General features: G+C 40.7%; 1 protein-coding gene and 1 non-coding gene across 2 annotated transcripts in view; one reads left to right on the top strand and one right to left on the bottom strand.

Moving 5' to 3' along the window:
* hmcn1 (hemicentin 1) overlaps positions 1-20,887 on the bottom strand; it is a 59,231-nt gene that overhangs the window by 27,782 nt on the left and 10,562 nt on the right. The window contains exons 2-24 of the mRNA XM_010782700.1: positions 14,566-14,693; positions 14,332-14,476; positions 13,009-13,121; positions 11,555-11,714; positions 10,786-10,945; positions 10,514-10,641; positions 9,757-10,008; positions 9,291-9,386; positions 8,890-9,084; positions 8,603-8,733; positions 7,627-7,774; positions 7,358-7,484; positions 7,117-7,271; positions 6,722-7,000; positions 6,055-6,336; positions 4,377-4,485; positions 4,119-4,288; positions 3,720-3,874; positions 2,164-2,287; positions 1,923-2,024; positions 1,254-1,430; positions 925-1,076; positions 574-697 (exon numbers count right to left, since the gene is read on the bottom strand). Coding sequence (XP_010781002.1) covers positions 574-697; positions 925-1,076; positions 1,254-1,430; positions 1,923-2,024; positions 2,164-2,287; positions 3,720-3,874; positions 4,119-4,288; positions 4,377-4,485; positions 6,055-6,336; positions 6,722-7,000; positions 7,117-7,271; positions 7,358-7,484; positions 7,627-7,774; positions 8,603-8,733; positions 8,890-9,084; positions 9,291-9,386; positions 9,757-10,008; positions 10,514-10,641; positions 10,786-10,945; positions 11,555-11,714; positions 13,009-13,121; positions 14,332-14,476; positions 14,566-14,693 — 3,612 coding nt within the window. The remainder of the gene's footprint in view (positions 1-573; positions 698-924; positions 1,077-1,253; positions 1,431-1,922; positions 2,025-2,163; positions 2,288-3,719; positions 3,875-4,118; positions 4,289-4,376; positions 4,486-6,054; positions 6,337-6,721; positions 7,001-7,116; positions 7,272-7,357; positions 7,485-7,626; positions 7,775-8,602; positions 8,734-8,889; positions 9,085-9,290; positions 9,387-9,756; positions 10,009-10,513; positions 10,642-10,785; positions 10,946-11,554; positions 11,715-13,008; positions 13,122-14,331; positions 14,477-14,565; positions 14,694-20,887) is intronic.
* On the top strand, positions 5,122-5,203 carry trnas-aga (transfer RNA serine (anticodon AGA)). The gene has a single exon. It is a non-coding gene; the product is annotated as a tRNA-Ser (tRNA).

Consider the following 20,887-nt stretch of genomic DNA (forward strand, 5'->3'; position numbering starts at 1 on the left):
GATCTGGTGCTCTAGTAAAGGACATTTGAAAGTCGGCCATAATCATAACTCATTTAAACAAGAAGGGAACAAAGAGTGTTATGAGGAAATCATTTAAATATAAAAACGTTTCTTCCCACTATCCTAAAACAAAACATAAGATTGAAACATCCTAGAGCTGCAAATTCTTTCCATTGTTGATTCATCTCATGGTTATTTTCTCAATTAGTATGTTAATCGTTTGCCTGCTAAACGTAAGAAAATAGTGAGAGTCCCTGAGTTATAGAGGACATACATTATGTAAATATTATTTTCTCTGTGACTAACAGTCTACATCAAAGATATTCAGTAAACAATCATAGAGGAAGAAAAGAAAAAATCTGAAACCATAGCATTTCAAAAGAAATGTTGGTTTGTTTGTTGGACTTCATTCAATGCAACTTCCTACTATTGATTTTCTCCTATTATGTCATATGTCTTTTGTAAAATATGATATGTAAGATTATGTATATGTAGCTACAGTATTATAATATATTTCACATACACGTAATCTTTGCACATGTAAATGTTCGTAAAAACTTGTGAACTACTCACCATAAATCCTCAGGTCGTACTCTCTGTGTTGTTCCCCTCCTGCATTGACAGCCACACAGGTGTACCTGCCTGTATCACTAACCAGAGCGCTGTTCAGAGAAAGCATTCTGCCACCAGACAAGACCTAACAGGGAGAAAGAGACGATTAGACACGGCACACATGCAAGTACACAATAACGGCCAACTAAAAACCTACAGAACAAATCCATCTCTATGACACGTTTAATGAAAATGCAGACATATTGTAAATATGGAATGAAATGATGATGAATGAAACATTAAAACAAAATGTAAATCAAAGTACAAATCCATAGCATCCTATTGATATGCGTTGACATAATGTATACACACCTGTATGCCATGTGATACACTTGCCACAGGGCTGCCATCTTTGAGCCATGTGAGGCTGGGCAGAGGAACACCGGTGGCCTCACACTGCAGCCTGGCAGCCTCGTTCACAACAACTGTCACTGTGCCCCCTCGACTGGAGATGATCGGAGGCACTGCAAGGACATTTAAATAATTGCATAAATCCATGACAGTTAAGCAAAACAGATACATTTTACAATGCTGCTGAAGGTTTATAAAGTCAGATAAGATGGATAAATTAATATTATCTTTACCCTGTGTGACCTAATTATATGAAGGAATAGCCAATCTCAGTTGTAATGTATGCTCACCGTACACCTGCAGACTGTGGGATATCTCAGCAACTCCAGCCAGGTTGACCGCTACACATCTGTACATCCCAGCATCAGACAGTTGAGCTCGTTCAATCTCCAGCACCTGGCCACGCTTCAGCATAGTGACCCCAGCAGCACTTGTCAGCGGTCGGCCATCTTTGTACCAAGTGATAGCTGAAACACAAAGGTTATTCAAGGCTTTACATAAAGCAAATGGAAAATACATATTAATAACATCTTAAAATGGAAGTTGGAGTGTGCAAAAAATGTATTAAAGGCAGAAATGTGTTTAAATTCTGTCTGACTAGCAATGGACAATGGAATCTCAAATCTAATTAAATCTTTATACATGCAACATTGTTCACATAAATCAGATTTTTGTAGAGGAACACGTTCTGTTAATTGCAGAGAAATCACAAGAAAAGTGGTAAATTCCACTTGAACTTGACTTCTTAACTGTACTGTTGTACATTGGAAAATAAAGGCAGTGGAAAGAGAGTAAAGCTGCCTGAAGGGAGTCATCTGAGATCAATTTTCTGCTGCTCCATTAACGCTTAAAGATAAGGCAAGCAGCAGTATAGACGGTTCCAGCACAGCGGTCAGAGGAAACTACGCCCTGGAGCCTGAGAGTGAGCGCAGCGGGGACAGAGGAGGAAGCCCTCTTACCGGGTAATGGGCTGCCTGTGGCCTTGCACTCCAGCTCGGTGGGAAAGCCTGAAAGGATGGTCTGGTTGATGATCTCTCCAGAGTAGGGAATACTGGGAGGCTCTGAGGGACACACACAAGAGCAGTAATATATCTGATGATACTCTCCTGTCTCCACCTAGCCCCTCGACGCAGAGCACAGAGAGAGACCTACAGTACATGACAGAGACCAGAGATAGTGCTGTGTGTATCTTTAAGTTACCATGGACACTGAGTCGAATGTGCTGTTGGGCTTCACCGGCTGCATTGGTGGCCAGGCAGGTGTATTTTCCAGAGTCCTCCAGTCTTGCCTCTTTGACCTTTAGCAATCTGCCCGACGACTCCAGCTGTTACATACACAAGCAGAAACACACACAGGATATACAACATTAAGACTGGTAACTACCTCAAATGTGAGCAAAGACAGATATTCCACATGTTGCAATATTGTGTCAGTTTTAGAATCAAACAGCTGATACCAATCAGCCAATGACTTCACTGTTTTGCCTGAACTAATGCTATTCTTTATTAGTGTCCTCAGGCAAACGCAGACAATTACTGCTAAAAACTAATCACAGGCCAAGGGGCAACTGTAATGTGTTCCCATCTAGATTACAAAAATAGAACAGGGCCTCATTTATTTTGCGTGGCATGCAAATTCATGAACGACTTACATTGTTTGGTGCATTTCAGGAGCATCGGTCTACATTTTATGTTTGCCTGAAGCTGTTTCTACTCAGGTGGTTCGTCATATAAAGAAAATATATATATTACACTGAACAAAAATATAAACGCAACACTTTTGTTTTAGCTCCCATTTTTCATGAGATGAACTGAAAGATCTAAAACATGTTCTATATACACAAAATAATAATTTCTCTCAAATATTGTTCACAAATCTGAAAAAATCCATTATCCAAATAATCCATCCCACCTCACAGGTGTGGCATATCAAGATGCTGATTAGACAGCATGATTATTGCACAGGTGTGCCTTAGGCTGGCCACAATAAAAGGTCACTCTGAAACGTGGATTTTTGCTTTATTGGGGGGGTCTGGAAACCAGTCAGTATCTGGTGTGAGGGTTAGGATTAGGGTTAGGGTTAGGGTAATGTTGTGAATCGAGTGGCCCATGGTGGTGGTGGGGTTATGGTATGGGCAGGCGTATGTTATGGACGATAACCACAGGCCACTCGATTCACAACATTACCCTAACCCTAACCCTAACCCTAATCCTAACCCTCACACCAGATACTGACTGGTTTTCTGACCCCCCCAATAAAGCAAAAATGCATGTTTCAGAGTGGCCTTTTATTGTGGCCAGCCTAAGGCACACCTGTGCAATAATCATGCTGTCTAATCAGCATCTTGATATGCCACACCTGTGAGGTGGGATGGATTATCTCGGCAAAGGAGAAGTGCTCACTATCACAGATTTTTTCAGATTTGTGAACAATATTTGAGATAAATGGTTATTTTGTGTGTATAGAAAATGTTTTAGATCTCTGAGTTCATCTCATGAAAAATGGGAGCAAAANTGTGTGCCTTGGCAGTCTCAGCACACCTGTGAGGTGGGATGGATTATCTCGGCAAAGGAGAAGTGCTCACTATCACTAGATTTTTTTCAGATTTGTGAACAATATTTGAGATAAATGGTTATTTTGTGTGTATAGAAAATGTTTTAGATCTCTGAGTTCATCTCATGAAAAATGGGAGCAAAACCAAAAGTGTTGCGTTTATATTTTTGTTCAGTGTAATTTTGTTCAATTAGGGTTCCAACCTTAAGGTGCCCCTGTGTTGAGTCGACAGGTCGGCCATCTTTAAGCCAGGTAATGCTGGGAGGAGGGATGCCGCTTGAGATGCACTCTAGACCGATGGTCTTGTGGAGAACCACTGAACGTTCTGCAGGCCCGGTGGTACGAATGGATGGAGGAACTTGGAAAATTAAGAGGATAGAGTTATTCTACTAAAAACAGCAAATTGTGAAAGAGAGACATTAGAAAAAGGCAAAGAGAAGTTTTTACCCAAAGTGGGAGTGTCCATGTGGCTTGCATTTAAAGCACAAATTACATTTATTACAATTATAGTGTTTGCAAAATTATCAACCCTACTTATAGTATTGGTTGTCAGAAAATTATGCATTCTCAAAGAAGAATTTAAAAGAAATGTATAATTTTACCATGGACAACTACTTTGAAGTCCCTCTCGTGGTCTCCTGCTTCATTAGTGGCCACACATTGAAAAGGCGCCGTGTCAGAGACCTGAGCGCGGGAAACGATTAGCCGTCGACCGCTGGCTGCCACACGCAACCCCTCACCCTGTCGGACTGGTTTACCATCTTTATACCACCTGCAAAAGAAAATATTTTGCAGTGAATATATGTGTCTACATGTATATTTTAATCAGTTCACATAAATGCTTGAGATGTAGATCTTACGTGATGACGGGTGCAGGGGTTCCAGTGGCCTGACACTCCAGCTCCAGAGGGCTGTTGATTATCACCGTGCTGTCCGTCACATCATCAGCTCCATCAATGAAAGGAGGGACTATGAAAAAGTAAAAAGTTGGGGACATTTTTTAATTGTATTTAAATGTAGTCAATGCTGGGAAATTAGAATACAACTATGTGTAATGAAATAAATGATTTGCTTATATCTGAATTAGTTAAAGTAAACTTTTATTTTACTTGTATTAACTGTTATTCCATACATTTATTCCTTTTTTTCTTTTGCTGATAGTGACAATAACACAAAAGATAAATCAAATCAAGTTTTATTTATATAGCACATTTTTAAACGATTTTTGGTCGAGCCAAAGTGCTGTACATATAATAAAAATAGCCTACAGTAAAGAAACTTTACAGCAAATACAACAGCACAGTTTGGGCAGAATATCAGTATGAGAAAACGACACCCTCTGTCCTTAGACCCTCACATCGTACAAGGAAAGACTTCCGGAATAAATAACAATGGTATGAAGAATTTTAAGATAAGATCTCCAGCCTGGGGTTTGCTTTTAAACTGAATGTCCTGTTTTTCTTGTGAAGAATCCTTGTGAGTATATCACTCACACGTGCAGAGTCGCGGTGAAGGGACAGGTGTCTGCTTCTCATGTGGAATGCACACATGGTGCAGATAGCAACAGCTTTAATAGGAAGTGACAGTGTTAGATCATGTTTCACAGTTGTCGTGGCCGAGTGGTTAAGGCGATGGACTAGAAATCCATTGGGGTCTCCCCGCGCAGGTTCGAATCCTGCCGACAACGGCATAAACCTTTTCCAGCTGACACGAACTGTTAAAGGCTTTGTGTCAGCTGGGAATGTGACAGGCTTTATCTTTGGGTAGTGATTAGGATTGCTCAGAGTGACTGAATACCAGAGAGGTTACTTCCTATCTGTAATCTGTTAACAGAAGTTTAAAAAACACATTTAGACAACTCAGTTTTTTTCATACCCAGAAGATAGTCCTGCTTTGGCATTTACTGATGGGTTTTGTGAACGAGTTAGAGGAAATACATCAAAGTATATCAATGTTTCTATCAACATGATTTAGTCCCACTTTGAGCCACATAGAGTGCTGTCAGAATAGTTTATGTTTTATGATGTCAACTCCAGCCACATACCTGATAAAATAAGAGTAAGGATTAAATAACCTGGAGCAAAATAATCCTGGCTCTTAGCAGCTATAAAGCACTTGTGGTTACCACCTTTTCTGAAGTGTCTTCTCTCTGATGTATTTTTACCCGGCATTGACTTACTCAAATGTTTGGTTTTCTGTTCTTTATATTTCTTTTGAATCTGCATTTTTTTTTAACAGGGGGGACCACATGCTAAACTGCTGTTCAAAAACTAGGTACAAACATTTATGTCCAAAAAAGAAATGTATGTCCAAAGAACAGTGAGGTCAGGCTTAGGCTTTAGAATAATTATATGACAACATGAATGCACACAATCAAGCCAGCCTTGAAAGTGATTTTATATAATGTTGAAAGGTATTGTATGATTTTTTTGCGCACAGAGATAGGCTACTTGTTTACCAGAAAGTCTAGTAAGTTTGGGTCTGTGTGTGGGTGCTGTGCATGCTACTGTCAGGAGAGGATAGAGAGTGTTTATATACCCAAAACTCTGACGTCGTATTTGACTTCCTTCTCTCCAGCGATGCTTGTTGCCACGCAGACGTAACGTCCCGAGTCTGACACCGTGGCTGAAAGGATTTCGATTTTACTCCCCTGCTCGAGAAGACGGACGCTTTCACCATCGCGCACAGGAACTCCGTCCTTCAGCCATGTGAGAGAGGGGGGAGGGTGTCCCCCAGCCTCACACTCCAGAATCAGAGACTTACTGAGAACAACTTTCCTCTCAGTTGGCCCGTCCTCACCCCCAGCAATGGTAGGAGGCACTGGGGGGGAAAGAACATTTAAAAGGGAACAGAACAAAAGAAGGGTTAAGGCTTCAAATACCTTTTCTGCTTGACTGATGTCTTATTCTCATTGTTGTTCTCCTAGAATATCAAGGATTTTATTTTCACATTTAATTGTTTGCCAAATATCCACAGCTGTTTGAAATTATTCTAGCCTGTTGCAAAGGTCTTTATGGTTTGTGATTGAAACCAAATGCCTTAAAGCCTTGAAAATCTGATTTAATGTCACAATGTGCTCTCGATTTGTTTAACTCACATGGTAAATATTAGCTTCTAAAAGCCTTTTGTTTTAGGTAGACAAAAAAAGACACAGAAAAAACAAATATGTGTATAGATTATAAGATGTCAGAGGTGAAATTCTTACAGTAGACGTCCAGTACAAAGCTCTTCTCAGCGCTCCCGGCCACACTGGTCACCTTGCAGGTGAACAGGCCCGCATCTGATGCCTGCGCGCGGGGGAACTTCAGGTAGTGGCCCCGCTCGACGTACTGAACCTGTCTGTTGGACAGGATGGCCTCTCCGTTTCGATACCAGGTGATGGAAGGAAGCGGCACTCCGCGAGCCTCACACTCCAGTGTTACTGTCGTGTCCAGCAGGGCTGTGGCCTCTGTGGTGATGTTACCGCCTTTGATGGAGGGGGGCACTGGAACAATACCACAAAACTGTGTGAGTAAGCTGTATTTCGTCATGTGAGGTTACCAAATAAAGAGTAGGCTCTGCATATAAGTACATGACTGTGTAGTATGTGTCAAAACTCACCATAAACACTGACGTTAAAGTCCTTGGATTGTTTGCCGGCTGTATTCACGGCAATACACTGGTAGCGGGCCTTGTCTCCAAGACGAGCACTCTTTATCTTCAAAACCTGACCCCTGTTGGTGACCTCCAGGTTTGGATCACCAAGGAACACCAGCCTAGAAACAGATGTTTTAACTGTTTTTCAACTCATTTGACCATTGTTACCATTATAGTGAATGATATATTATTGGAAGGCACTTACTTCCTGTCCTTGTACCACTGGATTGTTGGAAAAGGTACACCTTGTACATTGCATTCAAGACTGATCTCCTGTTTTACAATGGCTGAAACATCTTGGGGAGAGGCTGACCCCACAATGGTTGGTGGGACTGGGGCGAATAAGATATTGTATGTTATAGATCTAATCCCAAATTACATTTGTGTATCAAGGTTTGTTCTGTCTGAAACTATGCAGAAAGTGTTTTTTTCATTAGGAGTTTCCATAGACAATCACTCAATGTCATAACTCACCCAGTATATCCAGGAAGAAGTCCTTTTCTGTGCTGCCAGCGATGTTTATCGCTTTACAGCTGTAGCTGCCTGCATCTGCTGTGGCTGCCTTCAGTAGTCTCAGGGATTTTCCCATGTCAAGAATCTGGATGGTGTTACTACCAACTACCTGTCATTCAATACAAATAAATAAATCAAACACGAAAGCAAAGACAACAGCATAAGTTACAATTCAGGAAATAGTGCCTGACAGTAATTATGGGGCTAATTGTAATACATCATGATAAAAGGATCTAAACAAAAAAAAAAGCTGCTTGTAATTGAGGCATGAAAAACAAAATATGACTAAGAAAACATTAAAAGAAAACATGTTTCTATTACAGCTTGGAGCAAAAAACATTCAGAGAGCATATTGGATTGCTCAGAATTAGCTGATGAAAGTAAGTGCTCTGAATTTCCCTTCTGTGCCCAGCAGGAATCATGTGTGAAGCAGCCAAGGGAACAGAAAGCAGCCAGCAAATTAGATGTTACAACAAAGTGTGTGTTCACTCTCTGTTCTTGCATCAATTTATCATATTTATTCTGTCATGAATACTTTGATTGTGCTGCTACTATGGCTGGCTGGTCAGGTCAGTTCTCTTGGACAGTGCACCCTGTAATCACAGTTTATTCTGTCTTTATGAGCATTTGTATTAAAAGATGACAGGTCATGAAAATGTCTGATTACTGCTATAGTTTTGTGAGCCAAACCTTGTTGATTACTTACTCCGCCACAGTTCAATGGGCAAAGAAAAGTATAAGGCAGCATACTTATACTTGAATAAACTTAATTTGCCCCAAAAACTCTAAATATATGCATCTTTGATGTGTGTATTTACCTTTAAAAGTCCTAACATTTGAAAAAAACACAGAATCTCCTCAGTGTTGTAAATGACAACTGCACACATTGTCAGTATGAAATGTGTGTTAACAGCTTAGTCAATGGGACTTCACTTACAGGAGTCCCATCCTTGTACCAGGTGATGACAGGGGTCGGACTTCCTATGACATCACACACCAAGCTGGTGGACTGACTCAGGACCAGCGACACGTTGCCTGGTGTTTCCCCGTCACGGATAAGTGGGGGCACTGTGGAGGTGTCAATGAGGAGTTTTGAGCATTAGTTTCCAAGAGATGAAATGTATACAAAACATGAGATAGAAATAATACTTCATTTATGGATTAGCAAATAACTTAAAAAGGTTTTTGAAAAGTCAGAGGTCAGAAGAATAGAGAACTGGTCACCGTTAACTTTGAGCTGGTACTTCCTCTCAGTGGATCCAGCATCATTGACCGCAGCACAGACGTACTCTCCGTTGTCCATTGGCGACACAGAGGCCAGAATCAGCAGCGTACCGTCCTCCAGGATGGACACGCCGGGCTCATTACCTGACAACTCCTGGCCATTACGCATCCATCGGATCACTGGCTTAGGAAGGCCTGAGAGAGTGAAGAAGCATAAAAATGAAAACAAATTCATTTTAGGTAACTATATTGTATGTTTTACCAGACAAAGTCCTCAGCATTTGTAAATAAAAGTGTATACTTTAATCAAAAGTAACTTTTAATAGCAGTGTAGGTATGTTTTGTTCCTGTAACAACAACAACAAAATATCAATCTACTTCTTGTTCAGAATATAAATGACCTTTGGCAGGGCAGGGGAATGCGATTCGCTGGTTTGCAACTCTCTCCTGCAACGGACTGTTGAAAGGCGGCTCCAATATCTCGACCACAGGGGGTACTGGAAACCGACAATCACATAATCAATGACAAATGTATACTGCAAAATATATTTTAACACACTATAAAGCACATTCAACAGTTTTAGTATGCATCTTAGAAATATATATGCATTGAATAAGTCGGCATTCAAACAAAGAACTGCACACTAAACTGAACTTGTGGTACATTGTGTATTATTTCAACATGTCAACATTTTTTTCAACATACAGTCATTATTTATAATAATTTCGAATTAGAATTGTTTAAAAAATACTGCCATGAAAAAAAAGTACAAAATATGATGTGATGTTTCTGAAACATTTCAACACAAATAAACATAATGAACACAGTAGGAGCACGTTAGTTCAAGGACATGAATTGGATCCCACCTTGCACCAGCAGCCGGACTCGGGCCTCGGCCCTGCCTGCGGTGTTGGTGGCTATGCAGGTGTAGGTCCCTTCGTCAGCCAGACCCACGTTTCTAAAAGCCAGGCTGCCATCAGGTGAGACTTGGAACCTCTGACCATCTCTTGTCCAGGTGAGGGTGGGCTCCGGGACCCCTCTCACCACGCAGGGCAGCTCCACAGGGTACCCCATCTGAACTTTCATTACCCTGGGGCCAGCCTGGATACTGGGGGGCACTACAGGACAGAGGACCAGATTTAATAAGGTTTAGAGGGAGTTATGTTGCCCTGGATGTAAAGATTGTATAGTTTATGTTCTACTGTCATTCAGAAGAACATCATGTTATCCCAATGACAGTATGTCTTTACTGCAACTTCCTCAACTCTCTTGGCTTATGTGTGATTATTGAATAGGTTGTTTTTAAGAATTCCAAATGATTGCATTACGTTAGATCATGTGATGTTCTTTTGAGGGGCCATAGAGTGCCTTTATTTATAGATATAGCATTAAAAGGGGGGAGACAGAGGGGAGGAAATTGCCTTGTATTATTTTGAGCCAGTGTCGAACCTGTAAAGGGCAGCTGATACAGTATATGGGCCGCCAACCCGTCCTTAGAACAAATAGCCTTAGACAAACTCATATCAGTGCATTCATAACATAATAAAGGTTATACCACTGTTCAGTAACCCTCAATAACATCAATATTAAACCTTTGCTAGAAATTCTGATCTCTGAACTTACCCAAAACACTCAGATCAATGAATGTTGTCAGGTTGCCAGCGATATTCGAGGCAACACACACATAAAGCCCACTGTCTGACACTCTGGTCTCCAAGATTTTCATAGAGCCCGAGGAAAGCTGAGTGTGCCTGTGAGGAGCACAATCAGAAACAGAAAAAACAATAAACTAAACTGCAAAGTGAAAAATTGCTTCATTACTAGACCGCAGCAGTGCACATGGTGTTGTTGGATTATCTTTCAAAATAATCAGTGCTGTGTTCTGTATGTGTTACCGGGGAGAGAAAGGGGAGATGAGCTGCCTCTCCTTGGCCCAGCTGATGGTGGGAGGGGGGACACTGTTGACCTCACATGGCAGAATGGCGTCCTCGCCCTCAACCACCGTCATTGGCTCAGCTGAGCCTCCAGCACCACCAACACTGGATCTAGGACGGACTACGCACACATAGACAAAACAGCAACTCAATTCAAAGGCCTTAGATTAATGTGACTGTTACACACAACATATGAGATGCAAACAAAGAGGGTTGATTACAAAAGCAAAAAACAACAACAAATATTTGTTAAAATTGGCTCTTGTTGAGTTGAGTGTGTTATATAGTTCCTTTATTCAGTACGGTATTTGCAATAGCTCATTGTGCATTTATATGCTTTTACATATCCAAAAATACAAAGTCATACAACGCAGTAAACATGGACAGTAAAACTGTGAGGAAAGTGGTAAAATTACTTTTCCCGCACCTATAGAGCCATGGAAAATGGGTGTGAGTGAGAGCAGTTCATGTTCAGAAGTTTGGCCTTAAGAATCTATAGGAACGGGCATTTACTACATTGGACCTGCGCCTGGACATGGTAAACTACAATTAAGTTGAAAACAATTATCCAAAATTAAGTATAGCTGTTTAGTTGTGTCAAAAATCTATCCTTTATTAGTGGAGTCGCTTTTTTTTGTAAAATCTGACATGATTAAAGTTAAATGCTACTTATAGGTCCTAACACACTTGTCCAGATGTTGCTTAGCATTTAGCTGGTGATGAGTTTTACCATAGACTGTGAGCTGGACCTTCCTGGCTGCATGGCCTGCAGCGTTGGTAGCTGTGCAGAGGAACTCTCCAGTCTCGTTTCCAGAGGGGGAGGTGATGAGGAGGCTGCCGTCAGAGTCCATGGAGAAGGCTGGACCACCCAAGTTCAGCAGCTCCCCACCCTACAAAAGAAACCGCAGCAGGGAAAGGGCAGGGGCCGTGGTTTGTTTCATTAACTCAGCTTTATTAACACTGATCAGGAAACAGGAAGGCTGTGTGACCTACTAAGCGTTCTTAAATTGATTATTTGATCTTCTCTCTTCTACTTTTGAATGGAAAGGCTTTAAATAAAAGTGTTATAGTTTATACATTAAATAAACCAAAGCACAAAGCAAATGTGACGTCAGTGCGTCAGGATTTAATCATCTCTGCATTGTCCTAACTTGACTTGATTGATGTTATACAGAACAGCAAGGGAATCACATTTTAACAGCTGGTGCAAAACATAGCAGGGTCTAGTTTTATATGTCCCTGCAGCCCTGTTCACTTTAAACGCATCACTTTTACAACTCAGAGAAACTAGTGATAAATGGAAAAAAGGGAGGAACTGTCCATGAACACACATTTCACAGGGACTTATTCCGGTGTGAACGCGATCTGCTCTTTAGTTCATCAGAACTAAAGAGTACTGATGAACTAAGTTCTGATGAACTAAGTACGGCAAAGTACTTGGTGTGAAAGCGCCTAATGGCTTACAGTCCACACTAACACACAAAAGTGCACATGTAAAGACGAAGAACACATCCTAATGCACAGAGGTGGAACTAATTTCACAAGCATCCCAAGGCAAACACACATATCCTCACAGAGACACACAGAAATGTTCCTTGTATGTGCTATTGTCTTGCCAGAGCCAATCAATAAAGTAAGTATTGTATTAAAATATAAATAGAAACCCTGACCTTTGGCAACACAAGGACCTGTTCTCTTGTAGTTCAAAAAGTAGATTCACAGCTGGATTTTTTAAAGTTGAGCTTGTCTATGTCCAAGACTGCACAACTACACTACACGAATACACATAGTAAATGTTTGGAATATTAATGAGCTGCACAACAGCATTCACTTATAAGTAAATAGTATATCTGTGCAAGGATATGTGATTCAAGACATCATATAATTCCATGTGAAGCTGTCATTTAATCAATATTTCGAATAGAATGTGAAGACATTGCCTACTTTGGAGAAGGAGCTTTACGAATGCTGCATTTTTGTGGAGTTCCAACTTGGGAAAAATAAACCAAATTGGATGAATAATGTACTTTTATGTGGTTTCCCTCATTCTCCCTTTGAATTTTTTTCCATTTATGGAGAGAAATTAAGGTCTTTAGTTGCAGGAAATGAGAGCATCACCGCAATCACAGAAGTGGCTCTTACTTTGGCCGACTTTCAACTAAGATAGGTAATGCCAACACATACCTTGGCCCAGGTAATGTCAGGGGGGGGAACTCCACTGGCACGGCAGGGCAGAGTGATGGGTGTGCCCTCAATTGTGTTGAACACCTGAGGGCCATACTGAATTGTAGGAATTACTGCAAACATAAGAAGAAGAAGAAGAAGAAGAAGAAGAAGAAGAAGAAGAAGAAGAAGAAGAAGAAGAAGAAGAAGAAGAAATGCACAGTAGGTTAATATTTTTTTGTGAATGTTCATGTGTTTAGCTCTTCTGTGTGTTTTTCTGTGTGTGTCTCTTGTCCCTCCCTCTTCTATCTGTCTTTTTCTTGTTGTTTTCTTACACCACCAAGAATCTGCAGAAAAGATCAGCCCTGGGAGGCCTGGAGCATCTTCTTGGAAATAAAAAATGTGATTCAACTAAACAACAAAATCACAACAAGCGTACACATTACGAACAAGTATTGCATGTCGTTCTTCTTTCTGTACTCTTTGCATGTATTTAGCGTTAATTAGCCTATATGGAAAGTATTTCTAATAGGTTATATCAAATGTAACTATTGTCTGAGCTACATATTGTAAATGTCCAGTGTGTTGTGAATGGACAGCTGAAAATGACTGATTTCATGAGGGAGATTGTATGTACTTGCTGCGGACAATTGCGATTTAAATTGTTAGAATCTGGCAATGACTGACTTTAGTATAAATAGAGAACACATTTTTCCCTTTCACTGTGCTCTAAATGTCGCTATCACCTTAAGCTGCTGGTTTTAATGTTACCTCAAAGATAATCCTATTCATGAGGGTTAACAGCCCTCTGCAGGGAAAGGAAATATTTAAGCGGCCCATTGACAAGAGGAGGAGGTAACAGAATAAAAGAAAGAGGAAAAACAAAGGGGACATTTCATATCCAACAAAAAATGGACAATAGGCCTTTTTCATCGAAGATGTATTAGCATTGACTTGGAAGAAAAAGCACTGGGAATATTAACATTAAACCTGGCTCATTCACATGAAGTGCCCCAGTATGCACAATACCAACCTGGAAGTTTAGTGTGTTCTAATCCATATATTACATGTTTATAAACGGCTTATAAAAGTTTGATAGGGAGACTTCATAAATGTTTTGCTAGACAAAGGTATAAAAGCACAAAATACATATTTATAATGCGCAAAAAACATGCATTTGCATTACACCCCTTTCTAATCAGCAGAAATATCCTATCTCCAATTATTTATTCAATGTATGTCCAGCTAGTGCTCAAAAAGTACCTGGCAGACACACACATTGTGTTTGTCATCATGTGTGTGAATATGCATGTCTGTTGACAGTTGTATATTTATGAACATTACCATAGACATTGACAGTGGTGGTATGGTTGGTGGCCCCGATAACGTTTTCAGCCAAACAGATGTAGTCACCAGCATCATCCAGCTGGACTCTTTCAATATGCAGACTGCCGTCCCTCCTCACTGTCAGATACTGGTCTGAGGTCACCTGAAAGTTATTTTTGGGAAATTGGTTAAACACATTAAACAAAAAAGACACGGAAAAACAAACTTTACATTTTCTCTTTGAGTACTCACCAGGCCGTAGTTGTGTAGCCATTGCCTCTCAGGCAGCGGATTCCCAGCCAATAGCACACAGGGCAGAGTCACCTGCTGGTCCTCGACCACATTGAGCACAGCCGGACTGATGGCAATGACCGGCGACACTGCAGATTCCACGCAAACAATTATCGTCAAAGGAAAACTGTTGTTTCATGAGTGGTTGTATTTCATTAAAAAAAAATATATATATAGTAATGATCAAATGTCGTTAAGTCTCACTCCACCACTCACTCCACCCTCACAAAGGAAGACATGACATCTTATTATGCTCAGACGGATACATCCTGAACTAATATTCATCTACCTAGAGATGCAATAATGTGTGGTGATGTTAATTGTAAGGATGCAAAGCATAGGAGTGATATCTGCTCCATGTACAATGATATAGTAAGTATGCTCTGTATGAAGGCAGTAAGCCTTACTACAAACGTAACAATAAGGCACATAACATCAGGCCTGGCTGGAATAGGTATGTAGCTGAGTATCATGCTGAAGCCTGTGAAGCCACTAAATCATGGGCAATGGCAGGCAGACCCAGACAAGGGTCTGTATTTGAGTACAAGAAGCTTACTAATGCAAGATACAAGTATGCTATTCGCTTCATCTGTAAAAATGAGCAAGCTATGAGGGCCGATTCCATGGCTAAGAAGCTGCTAAGTAACAATGTTATGGATTTTTGGAAAGAAGTGAGGGTTATTAATAAATGCAAAATATCTCTACCATGCACTGTTGACGGAACATCCGGAACAGACAATATTGCATGGTGTTATGGCGACAGCCATGGGTGTAACTTTGGTTTGAGAAGTGGGGGGGAGACAAAACAGGGGGTCCTCCGCAATGAAACATTTTCTCAATTTCATTCCATTTCCTGCTTTTCGACAAATATATTATGGACTATAGTGTTAACAAATCCAAGAAAAATGTTAAGTGTATATAATGAGTGTGCACACTTATCTAGTATCCTAATCCATGTGAACCTGTTTTATTTGTGACAACCTCACATCCTCTAGGGGGGGCCGGGGGCATGCACCCACGGGAAGATTTTTTTCTTTAAACTGAAGTTGAATGTATCAATCTGGTGCACTTTGAGGGCAACATTAAGAGATTTATGGATACAGTTCTCAACACTCATATGAAACAGAACTGTATATATTTCAATAATAAAAAAAAACATTAGAATATGCTCACAACCAATAACAAATCATTGATAAACTCCTCTCTCCTATNTACTCACGTCAACACCCGGATTCCGCCACCAACCTCAGTGCTGCCAACAGTGATTTGACACGGTCTGTGTGATGTGACAATACCGTGTGTGTGTTTTTGTGTGTGTGTGTGTGTGTGTGTGTGTGTGTGTGTGTGTGTGTGTGTGTGTGTGTGTGTGTGTGTGTGCGTGCGTGCATGCGTGTACAAACAGGAATAAGGTTTGGGCGTGCCTGATAAAATAGTGGCAGATGATGTTGTAAATGCAGATCAGATCAGAGAGGCAATAAAGCATGTTTCCTGTACACATCGGGCCAACAGGAGTTCATATTTGCACACATACAAGCACAGAGCATATTTGTATTTAATGGAATCAATTGTAATATTCAATGGATCACTGCAATTGAATATGAACAGACTTACTTGAATGTAGACGTACATTAATTACTAATAAGTACTTTAAAGATTAAAATGAACAAGATTTGATTGTTTCAGGCTTTTAAATGTAAGAATGTGATGCTTTTTTTGGTCTCACTTGATGAATAATTATGGGTATATATTTACACCTTGTGCTTTAGTGTATTGTGTTGGTCATTTCCCACTGTTTGTTTACCGATGTCATGGACTAAATGGCTGATCCAGGAAAAAGCCTCAGATACATTTAATATTGAAAATAATCACTTGTTGCCACCCTTCTTTCCAGTTAATCCACAAACTCTGTCAAAAAAGTGGAAAATTATCAGTAAAATCATGAATGTTTTACCAAACTAAATGTACTATTACTGCTGCAATTTATAGCAGATGCCTATTAATTGACAGTAGCTACAACAACCATTGACATTTATCAATATGTTCAACCCCATCAACTTAACTGGTTATGTCCAAATGAGCCAACATTAGAAAGAAAATATATAATTACTGATGCATAAAACAATAATTATAGTTACATTTACTGTCTTGAGGTTTAACCTGATATAGCATCTGGGTAACACTTCTTTGGATGACAGCTTGCGCCTCGACGCACTCCGTGACGGTATTTCATAGTCAGGGTAGGGCTGTGCAATTAATCGTATTTTAAATCGCGATTACGATTTTGGCCTGCCACAATTACGAAAACAACATAATCGAAAAAAAACGATTATTTAGCTTTGCTAGGTTGTGACAGTGCACTGCAACATATTTGATCTAATTTATTTTACAGTAATTTATTTTTATTTATCATATTTATATATCTTTAGTAGCTTGTGGAAGTGCGCTCCAAAATATTTGTTGATCTTGTTTATTGGTATTTATTATTTTGATATTATTTATTTAAATTTAAATATAAATGTATCATTTTGCACAGCCCTAAATCAGGGTCATTTGTTTTTTGTCTAACCTTGCTTCGTGCAAGTGACAATTGTTGTCGTCTTCTCTGTGAATGTTTTTTTCGCTGTTCTTTTGCCATTTTGAGATTTAAATTTCCAGTGGAAAGCTAAACCAGGAAGTGTTTTAGCACACCACGTGACACATCTGAACGAATCACGTTCCTCACCAGCCAATGAGATTTCGTTTTTTGGTTTAAGACCCCTTTGTACTTTCACGATTGGTTGCTGATACAAAGGAAATAACCATATTTGGATCCGATGAGATTGTGCAGGAGAGACAGTTTTCCAACGATACCTCTGATTACATGGTGCAAACAGCGGTCGCGGTACTTTACGTTAGAATCAGGGTTCTAGTTATAAACTGCGCTCTATGGGGTCTTTAAAACTAACGCCTGCGCGTACATGCATTGCGCACGCCCACACACACACACACACACACGATGCCTTAAGACAGTAGCTACAACAACCATTGACATTTATCAATATGTTCAACCCCATCAACTTAACTGGTTATGTCCAAATGAGCCAACATTAGAAAGAAAATATATAATTACTGATGCATAAAACAATAATTATAGTTACATTTACTGTCTTGAGGTTTAACCTGATATAGCATCTGGGTAACACATCAATCAGCCCCTTATCTGCCACACATCACACAAGCATCCACATTCAATAAACCGGTTAAAAGGTGACATAAAGCGCTATCGTATTCAGAAGTTTCAACATTAGCTCATCCAACCAACAAAGTGCAACCAGTACTACCGCATTTTATTTATCACCCAGAATGCTTTTCAGCAGCACAGTACTGACAGCAACATGCTGTGCCCATGCTAAGAATTCAAAGACAGTTATCACAGATGCCAAACCAGCGTGATTTATTACACAAATGCCAGGTGTTTGTGTGGTGGTTTGGTGGGTGGGTGGGGTGTTGTTGTGGGGTGTGTCGGGGGGTGGGGTGCGTGGTTGTGTTGTTGTGTGTTGTGGTGGTGGGTGTTGGTGGTGGTGGTTGGTGGTGTGTTTGTGTGGGGTTTTGGTTGTGGTGGGTGTGGGTGGGGGTGTGTGGGGTGTAGTGGGGTGTGTTTTTGTGTGTGGCTCAATGGTAACCTCAATCAGAAGTGGTTGTTCGTACTGGGAGGCCTTCTGTATGATTAGATGAGATGTATAATTGTGTGGAAGGAGCGGGAGCGCCTGGTGTCCGCGCTGGGGATGGGTCGTGGGGTGGGGGTAGTGTGGTTTGGGCAGGTGGGATGGTGTGTCGGTTAGAGGAGAGAGGTAGTGGGGAGTGTGGAGAGGAGAGAGAGGGTTTGGTCATGAGCGAGAGCGCGACGGATTGGGAGCGCGATCGGTTGTGTTGCTGTGGGGGCGCGGCGTGGCGTAGTGGTGTTTTGCGGGAGGGGTGTGAGGATGGGTGGCACGGGAAGGTGGACTAGGTGGTGTGAGTGCGTGGTTGTACGGAGAAGCGTGGGAGCCGTGGGTGGGTGGCGCGGAAGGCGTAAAGTTAATCTATGTGTAGTTTGGTCATGGTGTTTTGTTTGTTATTAACGGGGTATTCTGCACTACTTACTTTATGCTCTTGGGATTTGATTGTTTGAAAATGACCGAGATTGGTTTGACTGTTGTACCGCGTGGTGTCATCGTTAGTTTGGAGTGCGTACAGAGTCCAGTAGAGTACGAAACAGATTTTGATTGTGACTGCTTAGCAGAGTGGGCCATTAAGGATGCAATGCGGGCGACATTGGGGTGTTCGTTGGGGTGCGTCCATGTAGTGTTTTTTTGTGGTAATTTTTTGTTGTAGGTCCTTTTGTGTGTGTTGTTTTTTTTTTTTTTTTTTATATATTCTTTTTTTGTGTGTGTAGCGATGGGATCGTTGGGTGAGCCAAAAATCCAGTTGGGCGCAAGCCATAATTTTTTCTTTGCTGCAAAAGCAGTCGTATTTTATTTAGTTTTTGTTAGATCCGTCTTATTGTGTTTTTAATAAGTTGTTTTTTTTAGATTGTATTGAAAATAAAAATAGAAAATAATAATAAATTTGAAGCACTAATGGACACTTTACTTACAAGTGAGATAGGTGGGAAGTTCTATGTTCTAGTGTGTTGGGTTAGTATTAAGTTTTTATTGCGTAATTCACGTACGATAGAAACTATCGGACTTTCAAATTAACTCGATTCTAATCGCTCTGACCATCTATAAAATTAGATATGATAAGTATAGTTAGTTTACGAAAGGAGTGGCAGAGTTAGTACGCAAATAACAATGATCCCCTAATAACGGAGAAGAGAAATAAACTCACTATGTAATAAGGAGCGAGAAGAGAGGGAGAGAGTTTTATGTTTGATTTTAGAGAGACAAAAAACACTAGTAAAAAGGACGACATAGGCTATGTTTCATTGAGGCATGGCAGCGTTACTCTCGTTCTGAGTACCGATCCAAAACACTACGATCATCATGACCCTTTTATGTCTAATAAAAGTCATGTGCGTTTACGTCGTGGCATACGACATTGCTCTTAAAATAAATAAAGACTCCACTTAGTGTAATAAGTGTACAAATGATTGTATTTCTATGTTATTTTCAATACAAACAACTATTAAAAGAAGACACATATAAGTTTGCATGGCTGGCACTGGATTATAGGTCCATGCATGTTAGCTGTACAAACACTGATAGCAATGTACGATGATTTTAGATTGCTAGACATGATCAAGTGTTTCTTATGCTGTTATGAATTGAATAACGTCGGTACATGACAACTACTACTTAATTCATAAAGAGTAAGTAAGTAGTTAGGACTACCTCTACCGTCTAGCTGACTGACACTGATTATAACGAGGTACACTATGTCACTAACCGGATCACCATCCGTACGCAGAAAAGGTTCGACGATCGGCTCATACGGTCGGTGACTCGAGCCCCTCTTTCCTCTCTCTCTCTCTCTCCCCCCTCCCTCCCTCCTCCCCCGTAGGGGGACAACGGGACTCCCGTCCTATATTTAAACCTCTAATCCTAATCTTTAAGAAGTCCAGTGAAATTAGATGAGTTAATTGAGACACACACACACACACAACACATCCACACACCCAACACCAACACAACACACACACAATCACACACACGACACACTACACACACACAACACACTGAACACACACACACACACACACACATCACACACACACATACACACCACACACACACCACACACACACACACACACACACCACCATACACAAGCACACCACACACACGACACACAACCACATCACACACTACCACAATCACACACCAGCGTGAGCGGCTGACGACACGCAGCACACACGACACAACACGTACGCAAACACACCTTAGCGTCGGCGGATCGTGCACTTTTTGAAAATAATATGGTCACGACGACGGGAGTGACACACCCGCCTAGACCTTTTACGAGAAAGACTCAAAGTACTTTCGAGTACTCATAACGTACACATGTTATTAGATTTAGGTACCCCGATTGACTAGAAAAAAGAGAGAGGAGAGGAGAGCAGAACTTGTACAAAGAGACGACAAAAATATAATGGGACGATATTTTCAGGGGACTCGTTGTATTGAGAAAGTATGCATGTAGAGTGTATTTTGGAGCGAGTCAAAGTCCGGAACTTAGGACGTTGCCACACGAACAAGTAAGACTCACTGGAAAGTGACTCGTTGACAACATTAGTAGACACATCTTCTCATATATATATATATTG

The sequence above is a fragment of the Notothenia coriiceps genome, unplaced genomic scaffold (genome assembly GCF_000735185.1).
Source record: "Notothenia coriiceps isolate Sejong01 unplaced genomic scaffold, NC01 NC01_scaffold00024667, whole genome shotgun sequence".
NCBI lineage: Eukaryota > Metazoa > Chordata > Actinopteri > Perciformes > Nototheniidae > Notothenia > Notothenia coriiceps.